Source organism: Phycodurus eques, chromosome 20, assembly GCF_024500275.1.
Source record: "Phycodurus eques isolate BA_2022a chromosome 20, UOR_Pequ_1.1, whole genome shotgun sequence".
NCBI classification, from domain to species: domain Eukaryota; kingdom Metazoa; phylum Chordata; class Actinopteri; order Syngnathiformes; family Syngnathidae; genus Phycodurus; species Phycodurus eques.
In genome coordinates, this window is record NC_084544.1 from 1,492,124 (window position 1) to 1,516,861 (window position 24,738).

Here is a 24,738-nt window from a genome sequence, read left to right on the forward strand (position 1 = left end):
AAGCTACACAACCGTTTCAACACACAAGATTGTTTGCAGGGAACTATTTCCCAATGCTTAAATACATAAAATGTAGGAATGAAACTATATATGCGTATATACAGTGGATGTTTATCATCAGTGTCACATTTGTTCTCCATTTTATTCTGCCCCATAATTTATCCAGTAAAACACAGAAAGCAGTTCACCAGGTTTTGTCGATTCTTTTTGACAAGATATTGGGAGGATCGGTGAGCATATGTTGTGCTTTGCACCAGATAGCAGCATTGGGCAGCTGTCCAGAGGGAGCGCAGACTATTTGCATTATTAATTTGAACATTCAGTATGTTCCTTTCTTTCCGAGCTCTCAGCGCTCAGCGAGTGTGGACTTTCAGGTACTCGTTAAACAACAGCCAAAGAACGAAAAAAAAAAGACATTTATGGTATCTCTGAATGGATAAATCTGTAATAGAGCATTCCCCAGCTATGTGGTGGCTTTTGAAGCAAATGTCGAGCGAATCGAGCTGCAGTACCGCGTTGTGCCACAACGAGCTGGGCAGCACTGAGCTCTACTGGAAGAGATGCAGCGCAGTTGAGCGCAAGAACAAGAGGCAGAGAAGGTCACAAACTAAGCTCCCGTAATAGTCGTCCTTCCCACAGAGCGGAGAAAATATATGCCACAGTGGTGCTTTGAGATGACGCTATATGTTAGGATTAATCCTATGTTAGGATTAAGGTAGCGGCGTTAAATTAGATGAAATGATCAGGTTTGGCAAATGCCCCACTGAAAGCAAGCACGCTCAGCCTCTGATTTGGAGAACTTTTTTTTTTTTTTTAAATGCGTTTTAATAAGTTTAAATGTCTTTTTGAAGCATTTGTGAGGGGGAAAACTATATTTAAAAAAAAACACATGTTTTTTTGATATGGTCTCATACTTATCCCCAGCAATGAGCAGGGATTCACGGTATACAAAAAGAAACCAGCTGTTTTACAAATACTTTAATGTCCGTAAGCGATTGCATCAGTTGATTCCCAGCTCTTTACTGTCATCAATCAGCATCGAAAAATGTCTGCCGTTCGCCAGTTGCACGCCGTTCTTGGACAGGCTCGCGACGGGCCTGGCCGCGCCGTTGGCTCTGTCCACGGCGGTGGCGAAGGGGCGCGGCGGTGTCACGCCTCGGTTCTGGATCACCGAGATCTCGTTGTTCTTCACGGCCAGGCCGCCGGTGATGGCGCCGGCGTAGCGGCTCCAGAAGCCGGCGTCCACGTGCACGGCCCGGGCGGCCAGGTCGAACTTGACGGCGTCCGAGCCCAGCAGGGCCACGGGGTTGTCCACCGAGAGACGCCGCCCCCTCCTGGCCGGAGCGTTGCTCCACATGTGCGTTCCCATGTGAACCTGCGAAGGGACGGCAAAGACGGCGGCCATCAAAACACATGAGATGCTAATTCGAACAATGCTGAAGGCCCAGGCCAGATCCGCACCTCCGCATCGTTTGACGTAGCCCACGAAGGCTTGGCGTCATTTTTCTTTGACTTGTGTTCGAAACAAATGCCCTTATTGGTGGTTTTACAGCATGATAATTCACAGTTTAAACTGTTACTGGTCATTTCCTAAAAAGAAGACACATTTTATTCATGTTGTACATCCCATAAAGAAAAGATTGAACTTGACACGTTAAATTCTGTCCCCGTTTACACGAAATATAAGCCTAGTTTGGCATTTTGTAGCATTACCGGATGTGAACCGAACCGTGGACTTCAAACCAAGGTACATAGCCAGCTGTTGTTTTTTGGCATATTGTTACACCTGTAGCGATTATACAGTTGTGCGGTTTCCCCGTTATGAGCGGCTCCCGGAAGGGAGACGTCGCTCCTGTGTGGCCAACGCTGGGTGAGGCCTACCTTCAAGTTGCCCTTGGTGGTGAAGGCTCGGCCGCAGATGGAGCAGACGAAGGGCTTCTCGCCGGTGTGCGTGCGCTCGTGGATCTGAAGGGCGCTGGCCGAGGAGAAGTTCTTCCCACAGGCGCGGCAGTTGTGCTGCTTGGGAGCCCGGCGAGGGGGCGCCGGTGCCAGCAGGGCGGCTATTCCAGGGCTGGTGACTGACGGGTAGGTGGCCGACAAGTTGATGGCAAACGTCGGGTACGGTTCGGTGTAACCATTCACCTCTGTCTTTATCGGTCTAGTTGACCCGCTGGTCATTAGGTGGGGGATGCTTTGTGTTCCTTTCAGTTGTAGGGGGGCAAAGCCAGGAGATTCAATTTGTTCTTTCTTCACAGACGCAGCGAAAAGTTCCCGAAAGTCAGTACTTTGTGCAGGTGATAGAGGCGGCGTCGCAGGGGGGCTAGTGGTTCCCAGATTTTCCATCCCTTTCTCAGTTAAAGAGCATTCAATCTGGATCTGGTCATCATCGCCATTCTTATCCCCAAAAGAGGTGCTGAGGTTCGTCGTGGAGTCAATCAGATGGTTCTCTGGCGAAGACTTAGGAGAGCTGACCACATTTTCTCCCTGCTGTCCTTCCTCCCTGTCCTCACCCTCCATGGAGACATCATCGGCGAGGTCGTTGCTGCTGGGACTATCCAAGTTCTTCTCGTTCTCTCCCTCCGGCTCCTGAAACCCATCAAGCAGAGCCGAATCGGGAATCTGCTCGACCGTGTGCATGCGGATGTGCTGCTGGAGGGCCACGGCGTTGGTGAACCTCTTCTGGCAAATGGGACACGAGTGTTGCACCTGTGCCGGAGGATTCTCCCTGTGAACGCCCACATGGGTCTTCAGGTTGCCCTTGGTGGTGAAGGCGCGGCCGCACACCCTGCACTTGAAGGGTCTCTCGCCCGTGTGAATGCGGTAGTGCATTTTCAGTGCGCTCGGGCAGCTGAGGACTCGCTTGCACAGGACGCACCTGTTGCCGTCCGTGATCTTTTTGTGGATGTTCTCCACCAGCTGCTGCAGCTTTGAGGTTTCCGAGGTTTGCATAGAGTCCAGGGCGCCGCCGGGAGAGAAATCTTCCGAGTTTACCGGGAGCGGCGATGGGGAGCTGGACGCGGGAGATCCTGATGCTACAGTTTCTGGCGTGGTAGCTTTAGATGTGTTGCTGGTTGCCTGAGTTACTGGAGTAGTTCTCAGGATCTGAGAGCAGCTTTGCGGAAGGTGTACCTCCTCTGTTTTTATGTTACTGGATCCGTCTTGCTCCTGGTTGGGCTCTTGAGTGTCTGAAACCGGAGACAATCGAGCCTCGCTGCCTCTCGGTGACACACACTCACCAGAAGCCGGCTGGTACAGGGACTGAACAGATGGCGCTACACTTGAGGACTCGCTGGAGCGCCCGATGCTGGCTCTAGTGGAGGAGAGTGGAAGACCCACAGAGGCTGGCACGGTGGCTAAGACAGGTTTGTTGTCCAGCCACGAAGCGGCGGCTTTTTCTGGTGGCACAGTCATTCCGTAGGGAATCCCGGAGCTCGTCGGCACATTGTCCAGATACTCTGGCACGGGATACGGGTTCATCTGGACTTGAGGATACTTGTCTTTGTGCCTCTGGAAGTGCACCTTTAAGTTGCCCTTAGTGGAGAAGCGGTTGCCGCAGATGTTGCATTTGAAGGGCCGCTCTCCAGTGTGGGAGCGCAGGTGGATCTGCAGGGCGCTGTCACTGCCAAACACTTTGGCGCAGAAGCGGCATTTATGCTTGAAGAAGGGCTCCTCGGGGCCAGGCTTTGTTTCAAACAACGACGCGCCGGGGGGCTTCCCCTTCCGGTGCTTCATCACGGCCGCCAGCGGGTCGAGCGCATTGGCCGTGGCGGCGATGCTGGCCAAAGGATTGGGGAAGATGACGCTGCTGGGGGGGGGGTGAGGCAGGAAGGGGAGGCTACCCTGCCCGAGCGAGAGAGGACTCGGGGAGCTTGGATGCGAGCCAGCGTACGGAGGCATTAATGCAGAGATGTTGCTACAACTGGAGAGGGATGGAGTTGGGTTTTCCAAGGGAGAGTCTGAAGTACATGCCACCTCTCTAAAGACCGGCTGCCTGCATTCAGTTTGCGAGGGGAGATTTTGTGACTTTTCAGGCACGGTTGACAGCGAAACAGCAGCCTGGCTGTTGACGCTAGGGGGCGCATTTCCTGGCAGCGGGAGGACGGGAGGAGGGTAAGGGTGTGCCGCGAGGGAAGAGGCTCCGGAGGCTGGGTTTAACGCCTTCTTGCTCGGCTGCCCGTTCATGGTGGCCACCTGGCTGCAGATCTGCTCGATCAGGTGCAGCTGGTGGACTTGTTGCTCCTGCAGCGCCAGCAGGTGCTCCAGGATGACCGGGACGGCAGCTGAGGCTGACCGCCCGGCGGTGCCGCCGACCGCCCCTTGCGAGAACTGGGCCACGGCCACCCTGGTGCTGTGCAGGATCTCCAGGGTCACGTTGGTGCTCGGCAGAGACGGCGGGGTCTCCGCCGAATCTGGCGGCGTTGGGCTAGAGGCGTATTTGGCCTGCGGCCGAAGTTCTACCTCCATAGCCTCGTCTTGGCTTTCATTGTCGGTCACCGCCGACGAGCCGCCGGACCCCATGCTGGGAACCGGCGAGGGTCCCGTCGGCGACTCGTCGGCACCGCCTTCGCCATCTCTCTCGATCAACACCGAGCGATCCCCGACGCAGGATTTCCGATGCTCGCTCAGCTCGCGGCGAGTGAAGAATTCGGCGCAGCATGGGTGGCAAACGTGCGTGTCCTCGCCGCAGGGGGAACTTCCAGTCCCGCTAGGGTCCTCTCTCTCCACGTCTTCCGCGGAGTCTGGCAGACAGATGAATTTCACGGGATAAGTTCTTTGTTACGCCAAGTTGTGTGGAGAATCACAACAATTGACCCATTTTAGAGAATATACCATGCACTGAAGTCTCAGCTGAATAAAAGACAATGTTCCCAGTTCTTGCCATAGGAATTTACAAGTTGCCTATTTTCAACCCCAAAAAAGTCAGAATGTTAAGATAACAAATTGGTATTTTTTGAGAAAAAAAAAAAGTTGTGATGTTTGGAGAATAAGTGGCTTTTTTTTTTTTCAAGAAAAAAAATGAACAAGAACAAAGACTTATTTTGTCGGGATGAAAATTCTTAATTCCATGAGAATAAAATCGGAATATTATGGTATTAAAGTCAAAGTTAAACAAGGGAAGAAGGTCACATGTTAACAAGTGAATTTAAAAAATACAACTTTATTCTCGTAACATTACGTCTTTTATTGTGGCGACGACACCTTTAGTGAAAAAAAATAGGACTTTTGTTCTTGAATAAACTTTTAATTGAACTAAAGCTAAGGCGGTGAGGAGTAATTGGTTTGTAATGTTTCCTCAGATGTACATTGCAATATTTTAAAAAGATAAGACATCATCATTTTTTGCCAATTATTTTGCGGACCCCCAAGCAACGTCTCGTGGCCCGCCAGAGGCCCCCCGGCCCTCAGTCTGAGAACCCGTGCAATGGGCGACGCCACGCGTGTCGCTTTGTAACACTTTGCCCAAATGAAAAAATGAATTATGTGCGCTACTGTGCATGTAGTGTGTTTCATGCTCAATTTTCATCCCTGCCTCCATTTTCTGCAGTGCCGGCGGGGAACACTGGAGGGACCGCGCCAAGATTCCGACCCAGAACCTGTCGACTGTGAGGCAAACCTGCTAACCGCCGCGCACGTGCTGAATTTCTACTCCGAAAGCTTTCAAAACGCTGTGACGCGTGTTATTGTTTGACTGCAGGCCCAGCATCCCCGGGCTCCGATGCCAACCCTGGGCCTGTTAACTGCGAGTCCTGCGTGCGACCCACTGCGCCGCTGTGTCGGGGAAACACGATCAACGTAGCCAAAAAGCTAAAAAACACCCCCCCCCAAAAAAAAAACATCTATTCACAGCGTGCGAGCGAGATTCAAACTCGGACCTCTCGATTGTGAGGCAGATGTGCGAAACGCGACTCCAACGTGTTGCTGCGTTTCTAAAAGCGAGCCAATGTAGTCAAACCAGAAAGAAATCTATCAAACTTACAATCTTAGTGTAATTTGATAGTTTTGTGAAAATTGGATTTTGCACTGTCTGGTTTTGCGATGAAAAAGACCTTTTCAAAGACCTTTTCAATAAAAGTTTGATGTTTTTTTTTCAAAATGAGCCTCTTCATTGCTCAGTTTATATGAACTTGGAGTATCCTGAATAAAAAAATGATCAGACTTAACCTGGAACCAGAACCAAAAACTAATTTTACACCAGTGACCAAAAATGGGGACGCCTGCTTTGGCCTTTGAACTTTTCAACTACATGAAATTCAAACGTGCGACCTCCGGAGCGTGAGGCGGGCATGCTCGCCGCTGCCGCGCCGTAATGAAGTGTATCGAAAGCTTTCAAAGCGAAAGAAATCTCCACGTGTTTTTCTGGCGTTCACGCGCATTTCTGCCTTCGATCGCAGCTGCCGGGCCCCAATTGTCTCCAGCGAGCGATACGAGTCGGGAAATCCTCTTTCAAACGCGACAACCCGGGGGGGGGCGCACCCAAAACTGGACGGCTTTCCACTTTTGAAGCCTGACGATGCAAGTGTGCAATTAGTGGCGAGCGAAGGGAATCCGTGGCAAAGTAGAACCCTGTCAGAGGTAAACAATCAGCAGCTCACCAAGTGGGTGGTCTCGGGCAATTCGGGCACACGAAAAACCCACTAAAAGAGGCACGTCTTTATGCTCCCGTTGTACGATTTACTTCCAGAGAAAAGACATTTCCAGCTTTGAATTTTTTTAATTCCAGCTTTGAAATATTTGTCCAAATATAACAAGACGCGTCCATTTCCAGCACTGTCGTTCACTCGGAATAAAGGGAGCGACACAGCAGCAGATTTACGGCCGTTCTCGGCTGCGGGTTTTGTTTTTTTGGGAGGGCCCCCACAGGCGGACTCCCTTCTCGGCCTCGCCGCTTGACCTTTGAACCTGCGATGGACCGAGCGCGTTACGAGGCGCGCAAGGGGGTCGACTGAGGTGAAGTCGCAGACCCGCGAAATAAACGACGGACGAGCAATAGTTGCCAAAGCGACAAAACCTGAAATCGCGGATCTTGTTACATTACAGCAATGGCGACCAATTGACATGACATTACGCTCTGCCGTCCAAACGGCACTTTGGAGTTATTATTAATTGAATGCCGGCAGCGTGAAAAGGTTCGAGTAGCATCTGCTCGCCACGTAGAAGAATAAAATGATACGGCAATTAGAAAATATGAGCACAGGCGGAAAGATCTGCTTACGGATGTTGTTGTTATTATTATTATTATTATTATGAGGACAATCGTGCTCATTATTGAAACCGCGTTTGCTGTTGAGGAAAAATGAAATGAATAGAGAGAAATCCAAATCGGCATGTCAACGTATAAGTTACAACTCTTTGGTGGAGCAAGAATGAAAATGAAAACAAAAGTTTCAATCTTCTGCTCCATTAAACTTGCAACATGTTAAAAATGAGATATGGCGTATATACTGCATATTCAATCTATATTTGTTTGATTTTAAATAAATGAATGAAATCGTGAGCCTTTTTTTTTTACTCCTAAAAGGTTCCGATTTAAAATAGACAGCAAGCGTATGTAAAATGGCAAAAGTCTCAACAAAATGAAAAGTGATGTCGCGTGACATTTTGTAATATTATTAGCATCCACTTTTTGGGGGCTCTCAACTTCCACGGGAGTAACGTACCGTCACGGCGGAGGAGGCGGAGGCCGCTCCGGGGCTCGTCCTGGCCGGCCCGGAGGTGCCGCGGCTTGGCTTGCTTGCGCCGGGACATGTCGGCGCGTGCACGCCGCCGCCCGGGCCGCCGTCGTCGGCTCTGGGAGCGGGCTGCGGGCTGCCGGCTGCCGGCTGGCCGAGAGGAGGCTGCGCTGCGGATGCCCCGCGGGGGCGATTGCGCATGTCAGTCAGCGCGACGACGCCGGTGAGGAGGCGGATAGAAGAGGGCGTGGGGGTCTCATGCTTTTAGGACCCCCGCTCAGTATGGAAATGAGGGATGACGTTCAACAACTTCCCTTTTGCTGGGGGCGATCAGCTGCTTTTACGCACAGCTCCGAGCGGGACGTCCCGGGGGTCCACGCACGCCTTGACCGGCAATCCCACTTTTGGTGGTCGGGTGGGGGGGGGGGGGGGGGGAAGACGCTGACGTTGCATGGTCGGAGGTCGAAGTTTGGCGCGCGACGCCCGAGACAGTCTGGCGGCGGCAGGCGGCGGACGGAGGCTCTCCCTCGGCCGGTGCCTCCCTCCTCCTCCCGGGCGCATCAGCGTGGAGCTCCACGCGGTGATAGGCTGGAGGTGCGCTGGACCTCCCACACTTTGGCTGCCATAAAACACTGGCCGGGAATGCTGAGAGACGTGCATGAACACACACTGTATCTCATTCTGCATTTGAGATATTTTCCAATCATAATAAGTAAGTATCAAGTCTGGGGGCAGTACAAATCCAACAATGCCGCTTGCGTGTCCAAACCATTCGCTATTATAACATGAATGCCGAATGCTGCTTTTCAATTAACAATCCACTGTTTTAAGACGACTAATATCTTGTGTGAATGCTCACCTCTCAGCATTCACAACAAAAACTCTTCGTATAGATTTATACACATTAGGTGAATGCTAAAAAAAACAAGCTTTCGGTCCAGTACGTACATACATTGTTTTATTATTGTGCAGAATGCGTTCACGCCAATGTGTGCACTCAAACGATTTGACTTATCATTATGTGAATGCTGTGAGTTTGCGTCAAAAATCAGCTTTTCACATGTGACCCCAAGGTTTTTTTCGGATTATTATTAGCAGTCACACCGATACTATTCCTAGTTGTATTCGCGTATGCCAGCTGAATGCCGCAGAGACAAGTTTTCTGTTGTACTGAAACATACTCCCATAATTTTGCAGAATGCCGAGAGGCAAGCATTCGCACTGGTATTGTGCATTCAAGCTATTTCACGTATCAGGCGAACCCTGAGGGACAAGCATTCACACGATGCAGCATGTGCCGTCAAACGTCACGGATGCTGAGAGGCCAGCTTTCACACCGATGCTGTTGTGTATTCAAAATGTCCACACTGAGATAAATGCTGAGAGACAAGCATTTACACCCATCCAGATGTGCATCAGAAATATTTGCATGATTGTTATGAGGTGAGTGCTGACAGATGATGATTCAAATAGTTGCGCTTGAAAATAGCTATTATTTGGTGAATGCTGAAAGACGAGCACGCTCGTGCATTAAAAAGACACTTTGTACTTGGTGAACGCTGGGAGCCAAGGTTTCGGTTGCGCGCCAAACATGAACGCTGAGAACCGCACTCGCACGGAAATGTTTCCTCTTGCGATGATCGTCATGCCAATGCTGAGAGATGTGCTCTCAGCTGTACATTTGTTCTAAGGTGCGACTGCTGAGATATGAGCGCTCACACTCAAAAAGGTTTCTTCTCGTTCGGATTATGTGAACGCTACGAGACATTCTTTCAACTTACGCAGGACATAAAGAAAAGGTTGAACGCTGACACTTGCTTGCAGCTGTTCATCGAAGAGTGAATGCGGAGACACGCGTTCAACCGTATACAAACGTGTGTGCTGAGAAACGGACCTTCCCAATAACACAAACCAAATGACATTTTTGGATTGTTTTGTTTCCGGCTACGTGTGATGTCACGGAATTACCGAAGATCCGACAAAGTGACGTTTTGACTTCTTGGATGGCGAGTGAAGAGCGCTCCTTCGCGCAAACAAAGCGGTAATCCTCCTTTTCAGGCAGCATTGTGCCTGAACTTGTAATCATGTGCTGGGAAAAGATGTACTTTGGCGAGGGGAGTGTGTGCTCAGGACAGAATCAGCTGTCGATCATTGCAAGTACTTGACACGAGCACCCCGCTATTGATCGCCGCCGTGTCGTCTCGCGTTGCGGCGCTACGGGGAGATAAGGCCCGGCCATCCTCTCGTGGCCGGAAAATCCTCTCTTTGGGAAACCATCGCGTTTGCTTGTGACGAATAGCCCGCCGCTTATCGGGACACTCCCGCGCCCTTGATTTGATATCGATTCCCCGCTAATCGCCGCAGCGCCGCGCCGCGCCGGCTCGAACCGGCCGCGACTCCGCCGTGATCTCCCGACGCGATTCTAGCAACTGGAAGCGCCGCTTGAATGAAATTGCTTTGGTCATCTGTTGGGAATGTACAGTGTACCATTTTGTCATGTTCTTACGAAGAAACAACAAATTGCACTGTACAGAATGAAATCGAATATAATGAATTAAACAGTTTGAGCATCATGATCGCACGTGTTAATTCAATGGGCCCACCAGGGGGCAATCTAATACATAAACACAAAACGTAGATTTGATGATAAAGCAGAAGAAGACCATCATAACTCTGCTGCAATAATGCTGGTCGTTCTTCGCAGAGGATAAAGAACATATTCCTGCGAGTATTATATCGTCTCTCTGGCTTGTGTTCCGATATGACTTGTTTAAAGGTTAAGTATTGCAACTTGATGCTAGTTGTGCTAGCCCGTCTACGGTGTGTGGTTAGCATTAAGCTAGCGAACGCTCAGAAAGCAAAGTGATGTGGTTCGGTTAAATAAACGCCGTTTAATTGAGTTTGTTTTCGCTTTAGTTTTGCAGAAGAATCGTTTTTGAGTCGTCTGCCAAACTGCTGCTTCTCGTGACATCCGCTGCTCCCATCTCGGGCTTTTATGTCAAATTCGGCTTCGCGAATCAAGACAAAAACAGATCGGTCGCGCGATAGCTCGTCGGGTGACTCGTAAGTCGATGTACCAGTGTATTTATTAAGATACGTCCGCGAAGGTAGAGAAAGAAAAATGTGGCAGATTCACAAATCACCGCAAACTCACCGACTCCCATTTTTCTTTTTCACGTACTCACTAAAACTATTCGGTGAAAAAGGAACGTACTAGCCACGAGTCGGCCGGCCGGCCGACGGCAGCGAGACGGACGATTCCGCGGGAGAGCGACGTCGACGCCTGAGAAAGTAGGTCGGTAAACCTCTCGAGATGATGCAAAGAAAGTTCCGGATCATCGTTGGCAGCGGTTGAATTGAACTGCCCATCAACTCCAGGTACATTGAGTACCCGACTAACGATAAAGAATCACTTGCAATGTATTTCAAAAAAATGAGCGTATTGAGTCAAAAAGGTGATAAAGTGGCTAGTGAAAAAAAAAAGTAGTCCTTTTTTTCGGGGTTGCAAGGCGCAAGTATACTAGCGCTTCAAGTGCATTATTCCCATATTCAATCATCCGCAAGCCATTTCCCACAGACTTCTTCTCACGCTTGCACCAAGCCGGTGACAAAAAGATTTTGCTGCTGCATGAAAAATGCACAATAAAACAAAATCCAAAATCAAAACGAGGTGAGTTTACGAAACAGAGATGTCCGAGGCTTGTAAATCCCAGGCGGGTTCGTGCGATTTACTCTCAATGAAAGTTGCTGCTATCCGAACAACATTTGGCGGAACGTTGGTTTCCTGCCTGGGTGGCGTCCTGCTCTTCGACAATTACACTCGCTCAGCTTATCTTTCCCCATAGAATCACAGCAAAGGGATTTGTGTGTGAAAATGAGAACTATCAATCACAGGAGGGATCGGTAGGCCCGGCCCGATAACGCGATCGATACGGCCGATTCGGATTTGAAGGAATACGTGACGGCCGCTCGGGCCTGAACGGTGCGAATGTGACCCCGAGCCCTCTTGGATTACGGAGCGCCGCACGCTAGCTCCTAGAAGCCTCACCTTGAAAGACGAGGCCACTTCCCGCTTAGCACTTCTTCTTCTTCGGAAGACTGGCGCGGCCTCGTTGTCGGCCGCGATCGGGCTCGCATCTTTTGGGGTCGAAAGCGGACGTCGCGGGAGGCAGGAGAGTTGCGAGGCCGCTGTGACGCTCACCTCGCTCGGACGTCTCTCGGGAGGACCCCCCCGAGTCTCCTTTGACTCGTCTCGGTCTCAATGTTTCGAGTATTTGTATCATTTGGTCTTAAAAATCCAAATATTTGATTTTCTCCGGACCGGTAAGCGTGGAATTGGGTCAATTTCCTCCGGCACTCTGACATCTTGTGAGGTGCGCAAGAACTGCATTACGCTTTCTGGTCTCCTGACATTCAGTAAGTGGCGTCCTTTTCTTTTTGTTCCGCCGAGGCCGCATTACCGATCACGAGCGCGTTGTGGGAACGCTGCATCTTCCGTCCGTAGTCATGGTCTGTGTTTTGGTTTGGGTTGTGTTTAGTTTTGTTCCATGTTTGTCGTGTGCTCATTAGGTTGTCGCGTCCACCTGTTTTTCGCTTCTACCTTGTGTCGACCAATCAGCTCTCTCCAGCCACGCGTGTCTCGTCCAGGTGTTCCTCGTTGTCTCGTCAATTTGTTTGTATTTCGTTCCCCGGTTTCTTTCAGTTGCGGTCGGCTCATTGCCGTTGTCACGTGCCTTGGCCACGTCATAGTCGCCGGTTGTCTTTATCGTTGCGGTATGTCATCGTCAGGTGTCCTTTTCCCTTTCTATTCCACGTCTTACTCACAGGTCATAGTTTGTTTCCAGTTTTAGATCTAATCGAGCGTTTCTTTGTTACTTTGATTTGATTGGTATCTGTTGTGGGACTTTGTTCAGTTTTCCCTTTTTGAAGATGCAATATTATTATGTTGAGACTCCCGCACCCCTGCTTCCCTGCAATTGGGTCCGCCGTGTTCTTGCCTTGCGTTACTCGCCCTCGCCCTAACCACGTACGTGACAGTCCGAAGTTGAACAAAACCTCACCCGATGAGAATCGAAAAGCCGGTCGATCAGGAATCCGATTACGCCTCCATAACCAGTTTTCAAAATGGGGTCTAATAATCATTTGGGGTTCCCATTGGGGCTCGAGTGAGTGTTACAGGTTAGCTTAGGGCCAGCTAAAAGTCTGAGACGATGACCGTTGCGCAACGCTTCGTCTCATGTAGCTGGCACGAAGTACGTGATCGTTTTGGTGAAAATATGAATGTGTTTCGGTCCCTTTCCGTCCCTTCATTTGACAATCTGACTGCGGCCAAGAAGTCTAGGACAGGAGGCGCGGGTTCCGGATAAGTGCACAGTCACGGTTCACACTGTTTATTTGACGGCGCGAGAACGTCGATGGGAAAATGTCTCCGAGTCAGATGATCGTCGTCGGCTGCACGTTCAGACGGACAAATTACACAAGGTAGAGCGGTGAGGAAAATGCGCGGTCGCGCTTCGCGTTTGGGTTATGTCTGACCGAGACGACACGCGTCACGACTCGGCAGAAATACAGCTCGGCGCTAGGATACGAAGAGATGGACAGAAAACGTACCGTGCGGTGGAAGTCAACTTGCTCATTAACGTCCTGGCTCAAATCTTCACCCGTTGCCAAAACAATGTTGTCAAACAATATCCCTTGAAAATATTTGTATCAAATAAATAAATAAGAAGAATACTAAGGCACGTGTCGTCACACTAATCGGGGTTGTCAAATTCGTTTTCGTCGCGGGCCACATGGTCATTTTGCTTTCTCTCGGAGGGCACAACAAATTGATGGCTAGTTTTGAAATCGGAAGCCAGTGGAAAAAAAAAAAAAAAAGTATTCAAGTGGTCTTCCGTTTATTTGGAAAGGGGGATGAGTCACAAAACCGTCTCGCCATATGGTCGACAATTGTCAATGTTGCTATTCTGCGGGAAAACAGCAAGTTGACGCGCACGATTCGCTTCCGCGGGCCACGTAAAAAGATGCGGCGGGCCCGATCTGGCCCCCAGGCCTTGCGTGGCACACCTGTGCAATCACTGGCCCGAAACTGACGTTCTTTGTTTCCACACGTGGAAGAGGACAACATGTTCGGCGGATGATATCATCGCATCCCATTTGATTGCCAAATTTCAAAACATCTTTCCGGATTGAAAAACAAGGTGCGCTCGAACGATTCTCAGGAAGTGCGCTTTGCATTCGCGCGCGGGTTGGAAACGCCGACCGAGACAACGCGGGCGCAAACGTCGACCTTTGGGCCAGTCACGCGACACGGCTGCCCATCATCCCTCCGTCGCCTTCTGTGCGGCAACTCGGAATTCAACGTCAGGGTCCTCGGATTGCGGCAAAGGTCAACTTTGACCTCAACGGCATTGCTTTCCGTTTGGGAAAAGTGAGCTGGCTCGCGCTGGCCACGCCCCCTTAAGAGCGTTCCCCAACAGTTGTGGAGCTCCGACGACCGGACCGGACATCTGCGCGTTTTTGGGAACAAAGCTTCGTTTGTGAGCCTCCGTCAACAGCGGGCGCTGGACTTGAAAAACTTTGTGTTTTTGTCCCGGGCCGCTCGAGCTCCATCCTGGTCGAAATTTGCAATACAGGCCCGATTGTGTGCGGCGGGCACGCGGGACGCCTGCAAATAGAATCCCACTCTTTGGTTTGGCGTGCACGGCTGGCTGACTAATGTACAATAAATCAACAAAAGGCGGCTTTAGCGGCGGATCCGCCGAGCTGTCATTTTATCTTTTTTTACTTTATTTAATTGGAACTGTTTTCCCTGGTAACGGGACACCGGCCGGCTCTTTCAAAATCTAAAGAGGAGATTGATAAGAATTTCTCCTGCTTCCTGTTCTCTCTCTTTTTTTTTTTTTTTATGGTGGAGACGGCGGCGGCGGTGGCGGCGGCGGGGAGACTAAAGTTACAAGTGCGTGGCATTTAGCGGCGAGCGGGCGGGAGCGTAACTGGAGGCCGCGGGGGACGGATAAAGGACCGGCTGGGAAAGCGGGAAGTTGGCAAGCGGCCGCGGGTCAGCGGCCGCCTCCGCGGCCCGAACCCGCTGCACCAGGTGTCCACTTAATTCAAATGATACTATTATTCATAGACAGAGGAAGAGCATTGAAGCCCCCCCCCCCCGTTACTCTCACTGCTCCCACCAATGATTTGCAAGTGAATGCAGATATAATCCTGGAAATATAAGTCTCCGTTAAGGCTATCCCGTTTAGCAAACAAGGCGGCCATTGTGCGGCGTGTTGTGTTTATAAATCGCAGTCTCGGAGGAGCTGAGGGAAGAGGCGGGGTGGGCGGGGTGGAGGCAAATAAAGAGCAACATTGAGGGGGCCGCGAGAGATTTGTGTCACATGACAGTCAAGAACTGTTTAACTTCTCGCCGCGCCGATGACGTCCATTTAAAAGAACTCGACCGCATGCAGGACAAACGAAATGATCGGGAGATCGCACATCAAATGGGAATCTGAACGGTCTCTGAAAAAACAACAACAACAACAACAAACTCATTCTTAAATATTTCTCCACCTTCATGATTCAACATGTTGATTTTGAGTTTACTTATTTGTATTTATTCATATATGAAAGTATTTTGTGTTCGTTTTGGCTTAAGTATGTATTGATTAGTGTTTGCTGAGTGAGTTGATTGATTTTTATTGAACTTTTATAGATTCGTTATTTATAAAATTCGATTTACTATTTCATTTAATTGTTGATTTCGGTTTAATTTATTTTCGTATTTTTTGTGTTTCATCATTGACTTATATTTTATTCATTCATTTCTCGATGCACATATATGTATATATAATACATTATTTTATTAATTGATTTTGCATTTATTAAATTTGTTATTTTATAGTTTATATTGTACATATTTTCTATTTGTGATAGTTTACTTCATTTATTTTTCTTTTGATTCATATTGATTTTATGACTATGAAATTATTAATTAATCATACATTATTGTATTTATTATTGCTTATTATTATTTATTTCTATGTATTTATTTATTTTGGTTTATTTATTCTAATTTGCTTGTTTTTATTCATTTACTTTTTTTAGATTATACTTAGCGTTACCTGAAAAAAAGGGTGATAGAAACTATGGGGTGGGAACTATATAAACCAGGTTACCCTTTAGATGAATAAAAACTGTCTGTCACGGGAAAAATTGGAACCCAAATCGTAATCAAAAATGGCTGCAACAAAGTTGAAGAACATATCAAACATGGAACAAATCAAGTTGTTGACTACTTTTTCCCCGTTGCGGAGGCGAGCCAGCTGAAGTTCCCATGAGCCGTCACAATACGGTCAGGATGCATTCAAGCGCTGATGTATGAAACGCAAGCTTTGTCCTGCCACACTGGCTAATTATTTGACAGATTGGAGCCCCGTTGTGTGTGGATACTGTGAAGGGGGGGGGTGGGGGACCCCACAACCCCCCGCCACCAAATAAAGAGGCCACTTGCAAAAAAAAAAAAAAAAAAAAAATCCTCTATAGCCTCCTTTTTTTCTATTCTTTGTGAGAAGATTACATTTTTTCACTCGATTTTCGAATGACAAAATGTGGGAGATGTTTTCTTTTTTGTGTGTGTGTGTGGGGGGGGGGGGGGCATGTGCTGATTGGGAGGAGGGGTGACAGTGCAGCGGGACAACAGTCAGTGGCGCCCTAAAAAGACTTTCCCAAGCAGAAATATTTAATCTTCTCAGGGGGGGGGGGGTAAAAAACACAGAAGACAAAAAGAAGCTAATCATCCACAAGCGCCGCCCCCCCCCCCCCCCCCCCCCCCAGCGACTCCCCTTCACTCCGTAGTAAAGAAAAAAAAGAAAAGAAAAAAGATGACGTAAGATTGACGGAATACATCTCCATGCTTAATGATGAGATGTTCCCACATTGGAAAAAGCACACTCACTATTTCAAAATGAACCCGTTTCCCTCAATGGCAGCCAAACGAATCGCAGAATGAGCCAACGAATAAAGCTGTCCAATCAGAGAGGGCCTCGAAATTGGACAACCGATCACGTTTAAATTCTTGCTTTAGTCATTAAATGACGGAATATCATCTTAAATAAAAGAAAAGATCAATGACACCATACCTAAAGAAATTACTGTACGGTATGAATCAAGTTTTCTCTGCCAAGGGCGAAATCTGCCTAGCAACAACTGGCAAAGGAGCAGGAAAATAAAACCGGCTGACCACTTCCAGTTTGCCTTGGTTGTAGGTGGCCATTTTGCTAAGGTCAGACTAGTATCCTTTTCTTTACTGTCGCATTGGCAACTTTATTAGCAGCAGTACGGGCCCCCCGCGCTGACGCCGACTCCGGCAGAAGAGCTTCTTCGACTCTGCCGGGGACACAAACTTGCTCCAAAGCTGCCAGGCGTCCACGCTTCGTCCTCGGAAACCCTCGACGGAACGTGACGGACCCCGCGACATAGAGTGGAAAAAGAAGCCGTACGGCGCAAATAGTGTGGGAATGTGGGAAAATTCAGCGTGCGCTCGGCTCTTATTGAAATGAAATTTGTTCGCGTCATCGGGCGACACGTGGACTCGTACGTCTGCGTCACGCCGGGTCCTTGCATGCGCGTATGCCGTAACCATGGGGTCCGAGTTGGGAGGTGAGAGGTTGGCGCGGGGCTATCTGGCTTTGGAAGCCAGCGCATTGAAATGAGAGCTAGTCTTTCAGGTCACCCCCCCCCCCCCCCCCCCCCAAAGTGGCATACGGCTGGCCATTGTCCTCGGCCGCTGAGCCAGAAGTGATGCAATTTGTTGGCGTGTCCTGTCATTTTGCAAGCGACCCATCCCATTCAGGCCTCCAGGAAACAACGGCGGAAAACACGGAAGGGCGGCCAAAAAAGCTCGGCGGCGTGCTGCCAAAACGCGCCGGGGGGGGGTTGAGACTTAGCGATTAGCAGTGGCTACAAGGGACCCACCGCTGAAGATAAGGACACGCAAGCACTTTTGCTTATGACTTGTTTGGCACAGCTACTTGGGTCCTAATCAACAACTAGCATTTCAGGGGAAAGTGGGGCACTGCCCCTCCAAATCCAACAGAGGGCGCCATGGTAAAGAAAGCTTGCTAATTCCAAATACTTTTTGAGTTCAATCGTACATAAATGATCCTTATTATGCTGTGGGTGTGTTGGTGTCTCTCTGCTGTGTGGGGCACATTAGCCTTCTGCCCCAGGTTGCCTAGCGCAAATTCTAACTTGCAACAAATTGGAAGCGCATGCCATTTTTTTCAGTTTAACTTTGGATCACTATAGTTGCGCCCCACCAATTTCGCCTCATAAAATGCTATACAAACATATGACATCACTAGGTTTTAAAAAAGTATGCCCTTTTTTGGGGTCACTCATAATTTGCCCCACCAATTCTGCCTAGCAACAAACAGCCTTGCAAAACTGTGAGGTTTAAAAAAAAAAAAAAAAAAGGTACTTGCATATGGCTGATTCAGCTATGCCAACGTTTCACTTTTGGCACAATGGCAACGGTTTTAATAAACATCAGGGGACATCTAGTATTTAGGAGAAAACAGGGCAGTGCCCCAACCAGAGCCGACACAGGGCGCCATGGTAGAGAAAGCTTGCTAATTCATACGTGTATAAATAATCTTTATGGTGGTGGAGGGTTTCCGGTCTGTGCCTACAGTAGCAACAAATGTAAATGTGTGATGTAAAAAATCTTTTTTTCAGTTTGGCTTCGGGTCACCACTAATTGTGCCCCATCAATTCTACATGGCAACATACTAAAATAAGACCGAAATGGGGGACAAAATCTCTATGTCCGACTCACGCTTGCCAATTTCTGGGTCACTAATAATTGTGCCCCATCAATTCTGCCTAGCAACAAGTGGCCATCAACAGAACACTCGTCAGATTTGTAACTCTAGGTTGCGAATAAGACATGAAGGCAGCGTCAATTGCATGTTTTGATCCTTTTAGCCAAAGTCAACGATTAGCATCCAAATCCTCAGTAAGATCAGATCCTTCCCGCCGAGCTCGCCACCGAGCCGCCTTCGTCTTTAATTAACTCTGCAGCGGGGGGCCGCAGGAGGCCCTCACCTTCAAAGATCATCGCCGGCACTTTTTGCTCGACTTCAAATCAAATGCATCATCTTCTGTCGGGACGTCCTGGCGGAAGACGCCGCCGAGTTGCCCGCGGGGGGATCTCTAAGCTGTCAGTGGGGGGGCGCCGCAACTGCAGTCAAGTGTCTGATCTCCTGTTTGGATAAAGCGCACCCTTTCGGACATCTGTGCTAGTGACCGTTTAATATTTCATATTAATCATTCAAGCCAAAACTAAACGGAAACTAAACACATTAGCCTGACTTTTTTTTTTTTTTTTTTTTTAGGAAAGGCAGTTAATATACTTGAATATACGATGAGCGTTTTTAGCAGACAAAGGAATTCTCCCCTGCAGGCCACTGACACGTTCATTTGAGACAAAGTTTACAGTCAAATGAATGGACCAAAATACGGCGATAAAAAGCCAAAATGGAATGAGTGAACACGTCGAAAATGAACAACTTATCACAAGACTCAAGTTCCATCCATCATTTGAATAAATGAATTGATCAAATCTGGTAAAGCTTGCATTAGGGGCAGGTGGGGCAGTGCCCTACCAAAGTCTAGCAGGTGGCTCTTTTATATTACCGTTATTGTTACATTTCCATTTTCCGTATCTATCCCAGCCATCCTCCGGCGTTATTGTTACATACGTAATGAAATATATTTTGTCGCAAAACCTCACATGACCTTTCACTCTCCGTCCACTATCCTCGTCCTTCCTTTGCTGTGTGATGCGAACTGTCGAGGATGAATTCCGCCTAGCAACAAGTGGCCACGCAAACGCAACGGGCAAAAGAAGAATTTGTTGATCTACGTACTGTCGATTTCCAATAGAATTGTGTTCTTTTATTTCGTATAAAAACATAACTAGATCAAGTTTGTATGAGGGGCAAACGGGGCTTTGGCCTCGCAACTTCGGCAGACGGCTCTTTTCTGACAAAAGCGTGCACGTACTGTACGTAGTTATTCTGACGTCGTTTTTTTAACGCGCTCGTGTCGGCCACATCAAACAGCTGAGAAAAAGAACGTGCGACGACCCAACTTATAGCTTTTACCTCGTGGCTAGCCTAGCTCGGCCCGCCCATTTGATTTCGTATGATAACATGAGCGACTCAAGTGCGGCCGCCATCTTGGCTCTGGCGTACAGTACTGGCGGCGGTGTGTTTTTATCCGCCTCTCAATCAGGAGAAGTGGTGATGTCACCGAGGGGGGCGGGCGTAAATCATCCGTTCGATTAGCGCGCCGGGGCGTCCACGCCGCTCCCCGCGCAGTAAATCAAACCGCGGAGTTATCCGACACCTCGGTTTTGACCACCGTCGCCTTTTTTTTATTCTCGTTTACCAGCTTTTTTTTCCCTCCGCCATCTTTTTGATTTGAATCCAATTTAACCGGGCGGCCATTTGCATTTCCTCCAAGGCTGCAATCGCTTCAAATGTGACGAGGCCTCGCCGTCTTGTCTGCATATCAAACGCTCCTCTTTCATCTTTACCGTTTATTGGATTTATCACCAAAAAAACAAGTTCAGAAATGACGAGAAAATAATTGAATATGAGGCTTATTATGACTGCATCATAAATGTATTCCGTCGCGTTTCAAGTCGCCTCGCTTGATTTGGGCTTTGTTGTGGGAGCTCATAACGGCGTTTCTTTTATGCGTCCGTCTCATTTGCATAAAGGCCACCTTTGATGTAGGTGAATAGAGTTTCAGCATCTTTGATATCAAGCCCACGCTGTGTGCATTTGTGTGTGTGTGTGGGGGGGGGGGGGGGGGGAAGCATTCTATATTTGACGGAAATTGGATTTACTGACTTTAAATGTGTAAAAATATGTACAGAAACGGTGCAGCCATGGGCCCCAGAAAAGTCTTAAAATGTTGGTCACTTGTTGCTAGGCGGACATTGGACAGCTTCGACTTCCCAAAACAAATTGCATTCTTGTCAGAAAGTTCTTCACCTACCGACGTTGGAAATGGATCAAAATCAATCAGGTTCTTGCACAGACATACAAAAACAATACATCATTTTATCTTTTGAAACTAATAACTACATGTCATTTGATCTTTTAAAGTTAAATGTAAAACCTTAACAAACGTAAAAAAAAAAATGTAATTAAAAAAATCATCTTGTGCTTGTTATCATTTCCATAATCAATAGACTCGATATATTGAGTTGTTTTTTGGGGTTTTTTTTTTTACAGGTAATGAAATCTTTTTAAAATGAATAGGGTTTTGCGCACATTGAAACAACATTGTTTTGACCGTTTATTAATGTTCACGTTTATTTACGGTGCGTAATGTCGCCGTTGACTGTACTTGCGGTTCCTGTACCTTCATTACTTTGGCCATCTTGAGTCAATTGAAAATAAAACATATTTCTCCGTTGAAATGTGTGGAAATGGCATTCATCTGTTCCAGTGCCCCAAAAAAACTCTTTTACTTAAACTTTTTCACACATTTATTCATTAGAAGCATTTTATTCTACAGTATTGAACTTTATTTATCAAAACGTACAGTAATAACATATTTAATTCAAATTGAAACCGTTCAATAGTTTGTGCATCATGATTACATGCTTCAATGTCCATTGACATTGTGCTGCTCCTTTGCCACCAAGGGGCGGTAAAATACATAGACGCGTACGTCGCATAGATTTGATGAGAAAGCAAATTAAAAAAAGCACAAATGTCAGTCGTTTTACGTCGTTATTTCCCACCACTGAAAGGCATTAAGCCACGAAGCGGCCGAGCGAGGCGCTAAATGTTCTGTGTCAAAAAAATAAAATAAAATAAAATTTAAAAAGGCTGCCTAGTTTAGGAGTGACTCCACTTCATCCTAATGCAGCTTTTAGTCCTCGTTAATAGATCAGACAAGGTAATGGACCTTTGTCATGGCTTGAGGGCGACATGCACAAACGTGAGCCTCACACACACGGATACAAAATCCTAATTGCTAACGATTAGCCTCCAAAACGTGTAAATGGAACAATAAATATGGCTCTTTAAGCACGGCTTTTACGAGCGAGCCCAGACAATCTCCGCTAATCATGAGCCAACAGCCCAACGTGTCGTGGCGGAAAAGCCGATAAAATAAAAAGCCGGGTGCTCAAAGTTAAAAAAGTGGCGAGCGAGCGGGCCAAAATGGGCAAACAAAAGCACAAAAGCTTGGATTTCACCCAAATAGCACACACATCCTCCTGAATTATTTAACTCTCTACCATGAAAACTAATGAGTTACAAAATATGGAATAATCATGTCAAAGGCAACATTTTTGGTGTATGATGAAGTGGCCAGTGGTTGGACGATCAATCGATTTTATCGACTAATTAAAAAAATATCAGATCTGAAATTGTATTTTTGTGAGATAGGAAAAAAAAAAAGAGATTTTATTTTATAGCCATATTTCCCAGCCTCGTGCCACACAAAACAAAGTTGGAATAAAAAAAATGAAAAAAAAAACATGTATTTTTTCCTGCCACGTTTGATCGAATTCCGAATTGCACGAGCTCAGGCGACAACTTTTGAAAGGTTGTCTTCAATTTTGTCGCATTAGGCAAACGTAGCACAAAAACATTTGCTCAGCATTCTGTGGTACCTCGACTTACGAGCGAGACCGCTAGCTTAATGCTAACACACCAGGCAAATTGCCCTAGATAAGCTCACGAAACTAGCATCCGTGTTGCGGTAATTATACACCTTTAAACAGCTGATCTCAATATTATAAACCGAACCATTTGAACGCAAACAGTGCAGCAACACATGCATTGAATTGTCAACTTTGTGGTTCTTGGGGCGTTAACGCGACACATTAGCATCAGGCCCGACCAAAAACCGAATAGTGATCAGGCCACACTACGTAAATGGCAATTAAAGGAGAGTAAAAAGCGCCGCAGGCGGTCGTCGTCCTTGTGCTTCACACTTTCCGCGGCAGCACTCTGCCGTTGGTCCAACTGAGGCCCATTCGATCAATTAAGTGCAACGGAAATGCTGATTGGGCTGATTAGCGGCCCGATTGATAGGACTGCCCCAGTCACTTAACGCGCTGTCCGCCATTAGAAGGCAACAAACACCGCCGGCCGGCCCGTGCCGACAAATGTTGAAATTAGCCTCATTAGTTTTACTAAAGAGGCCCGTCGCGCTAATTGAAAGGGAGGAACTCGAGTGACCGCACACGCTGACAACAGCACTGCAGAATATGGAGGGAATATCAGGATTTCGACAGATATACATACTGCCCCCTATTGACAGTTCACTTGCAAGCATCACTTAAATAGGTTCTGATCCAATACATTTTTCATTCTTCTTTTTTAATAAGTGCATTTAACTCAGCGTGGAACGGAAGGTTTCTTTTATTTTATTTCTGTATATTTTTTGTGTTTTATATTCAATTGTAATGATTGTATTTGATCTTCATTCATATATTTGTCTGTTTGTGTATTTAGTATTTCATTTATTTATTATTTGATTTGTTTATCATATTTATTTGTTTTATCTGTACCATAAATTCATTTTTACTGTAAATATTGCATGTTTATTTATGTATTCATTGTGTACTATTTGTATGTTTACATCTTTATTATTATACATTTTTATTTTATTATTCATGTTTTACATTGTACATTTATATTTGTGTTATATCTACATCCATTTTTATTATTTATCATTATTTATTTTTATTTGCTAGTATTTCATTTTCACGTACTTATTATTTTGTCCTCCTGCCGTCTTGTTTTTTTTTTTTTTTTAATGTTTTGGGTTGATTTCAACAATTCTAATAATGGAGAGTGACTTTGTCATCTTGCGTTGAACATCATTTGTTGTCATTCATTTTAAGGCTTTAAAGAGCCTATATTGCCAACCAACAATAACGCCATGCAAAGAGTTAATATTTCCATTTTTGACATACTAAAAACGCTATGGAAATATATAAAGTACGAACAATTGAGCCCAAGAGGTTGTTTTGGTCCAAAACAGAAGAATAACGCCTGAAAGGCGAGTTGAGGTCACGATGTCAGTTAGCCGCAGGAATCAAGCGGCCGATCCGAAATGAACGGAACGCCGCTTTTTCTTTCTTTCTTTCTTTTTTAATCCAGGGAATAATCTCACCGAGGGAGCTCGACACTTCATTCGCGGGCTCAATATTTACTATTTTGTCCTTTCGGGAAGAGGCCCTCCGTGCCGTCCTCCTCCAAAATAAGATCATCCCGTCTCCGCCGATTCCTCGCCAAATTGTGCCTTTTCTCCCTCCGACGGCTGCCGGTAAATCTCGACGTGGCGGGATGGCGTCCGGCCGGTTGGGTCGTTAATCGAGGTAAGGCGGGCGGACTTCCGCCACTTGCCGGTCCTGGATTGCCCCAGACTCACGATAAACACATACGTAAAAATAAATGGACATGATTCATAACCTCCTGCAATGGTCATATTTACTGGTGGCTGATCATTGATAAATAAAAGGCTTTTGAGAGTCCTGGACGAAAGCAAAGGCCTTGTGACCTACAAGTACGACTACCACTCGATCAATTCAAATCTAATGAACCCCTCTTGTTTGTGGCACGTTTAATGGGCGAGGGGAGAAAGTAGTAAGGGGTTGGGGGCAGTGGGAGTCCCAGGGGGTGGATGAAGACCCCCCCTGCCACTCGGAGGAAAATGAGAAATGACATGACTGCATATTACAAGGGAATTGTGCTATACGAGGCTGCCCCCTGCTGGTCGGAAGATGTCACATCAGCTCGGGGGAAAATTCAAGCACAGCTGAACGTTTTTTGACGTTACGGGTGATAACGCCCGGCAGTGTTGCTCTTATTTGCCTAGGTGGGGCTGAAAACGTACATTTATGAATACCAATGTAGGAATATAATACAAAATGTTTTCAAAAAACCAAATACCTGATAGTGACTCCAACGACGCGTCGCCCAAAACATCAGCCATGTTTGTTTACGTCTGTTTACGTTTGTTTGGCTACCCGGCG

At 47.2% G+C, this 24,738-nt stretch overlaps 1 protein-coding gene across 1 annotated transcript; it reads right to left on the bottom strand.

Moving 5' to 3' along the window:
* Positions 1-855: 855 nt before the first annotated feature.
* sall3b (spalt-like transcription factor 3b) lies at positions 856-24,698 on the bottom strand. Its single transcript, XM_061665611.1, has 3 exons — positions 24,656-24,698; positions 1,882-4,739; positions 856-1,375 (listed from the first exon to the last, which is right to left on the bottom strand). The coding sequence occupies exons 1-3, from the start codon at positions 24,696-24,698 to the stop codon at positions 1,001-1,003; spliced, it is 3,276 nt and encodes a 1,091-aa protein (XP_061521595.1). The 3' UTR covers positions 856-1,000.
* Positions 24,699-24,738: the final 40 nt, after the last annotated feature.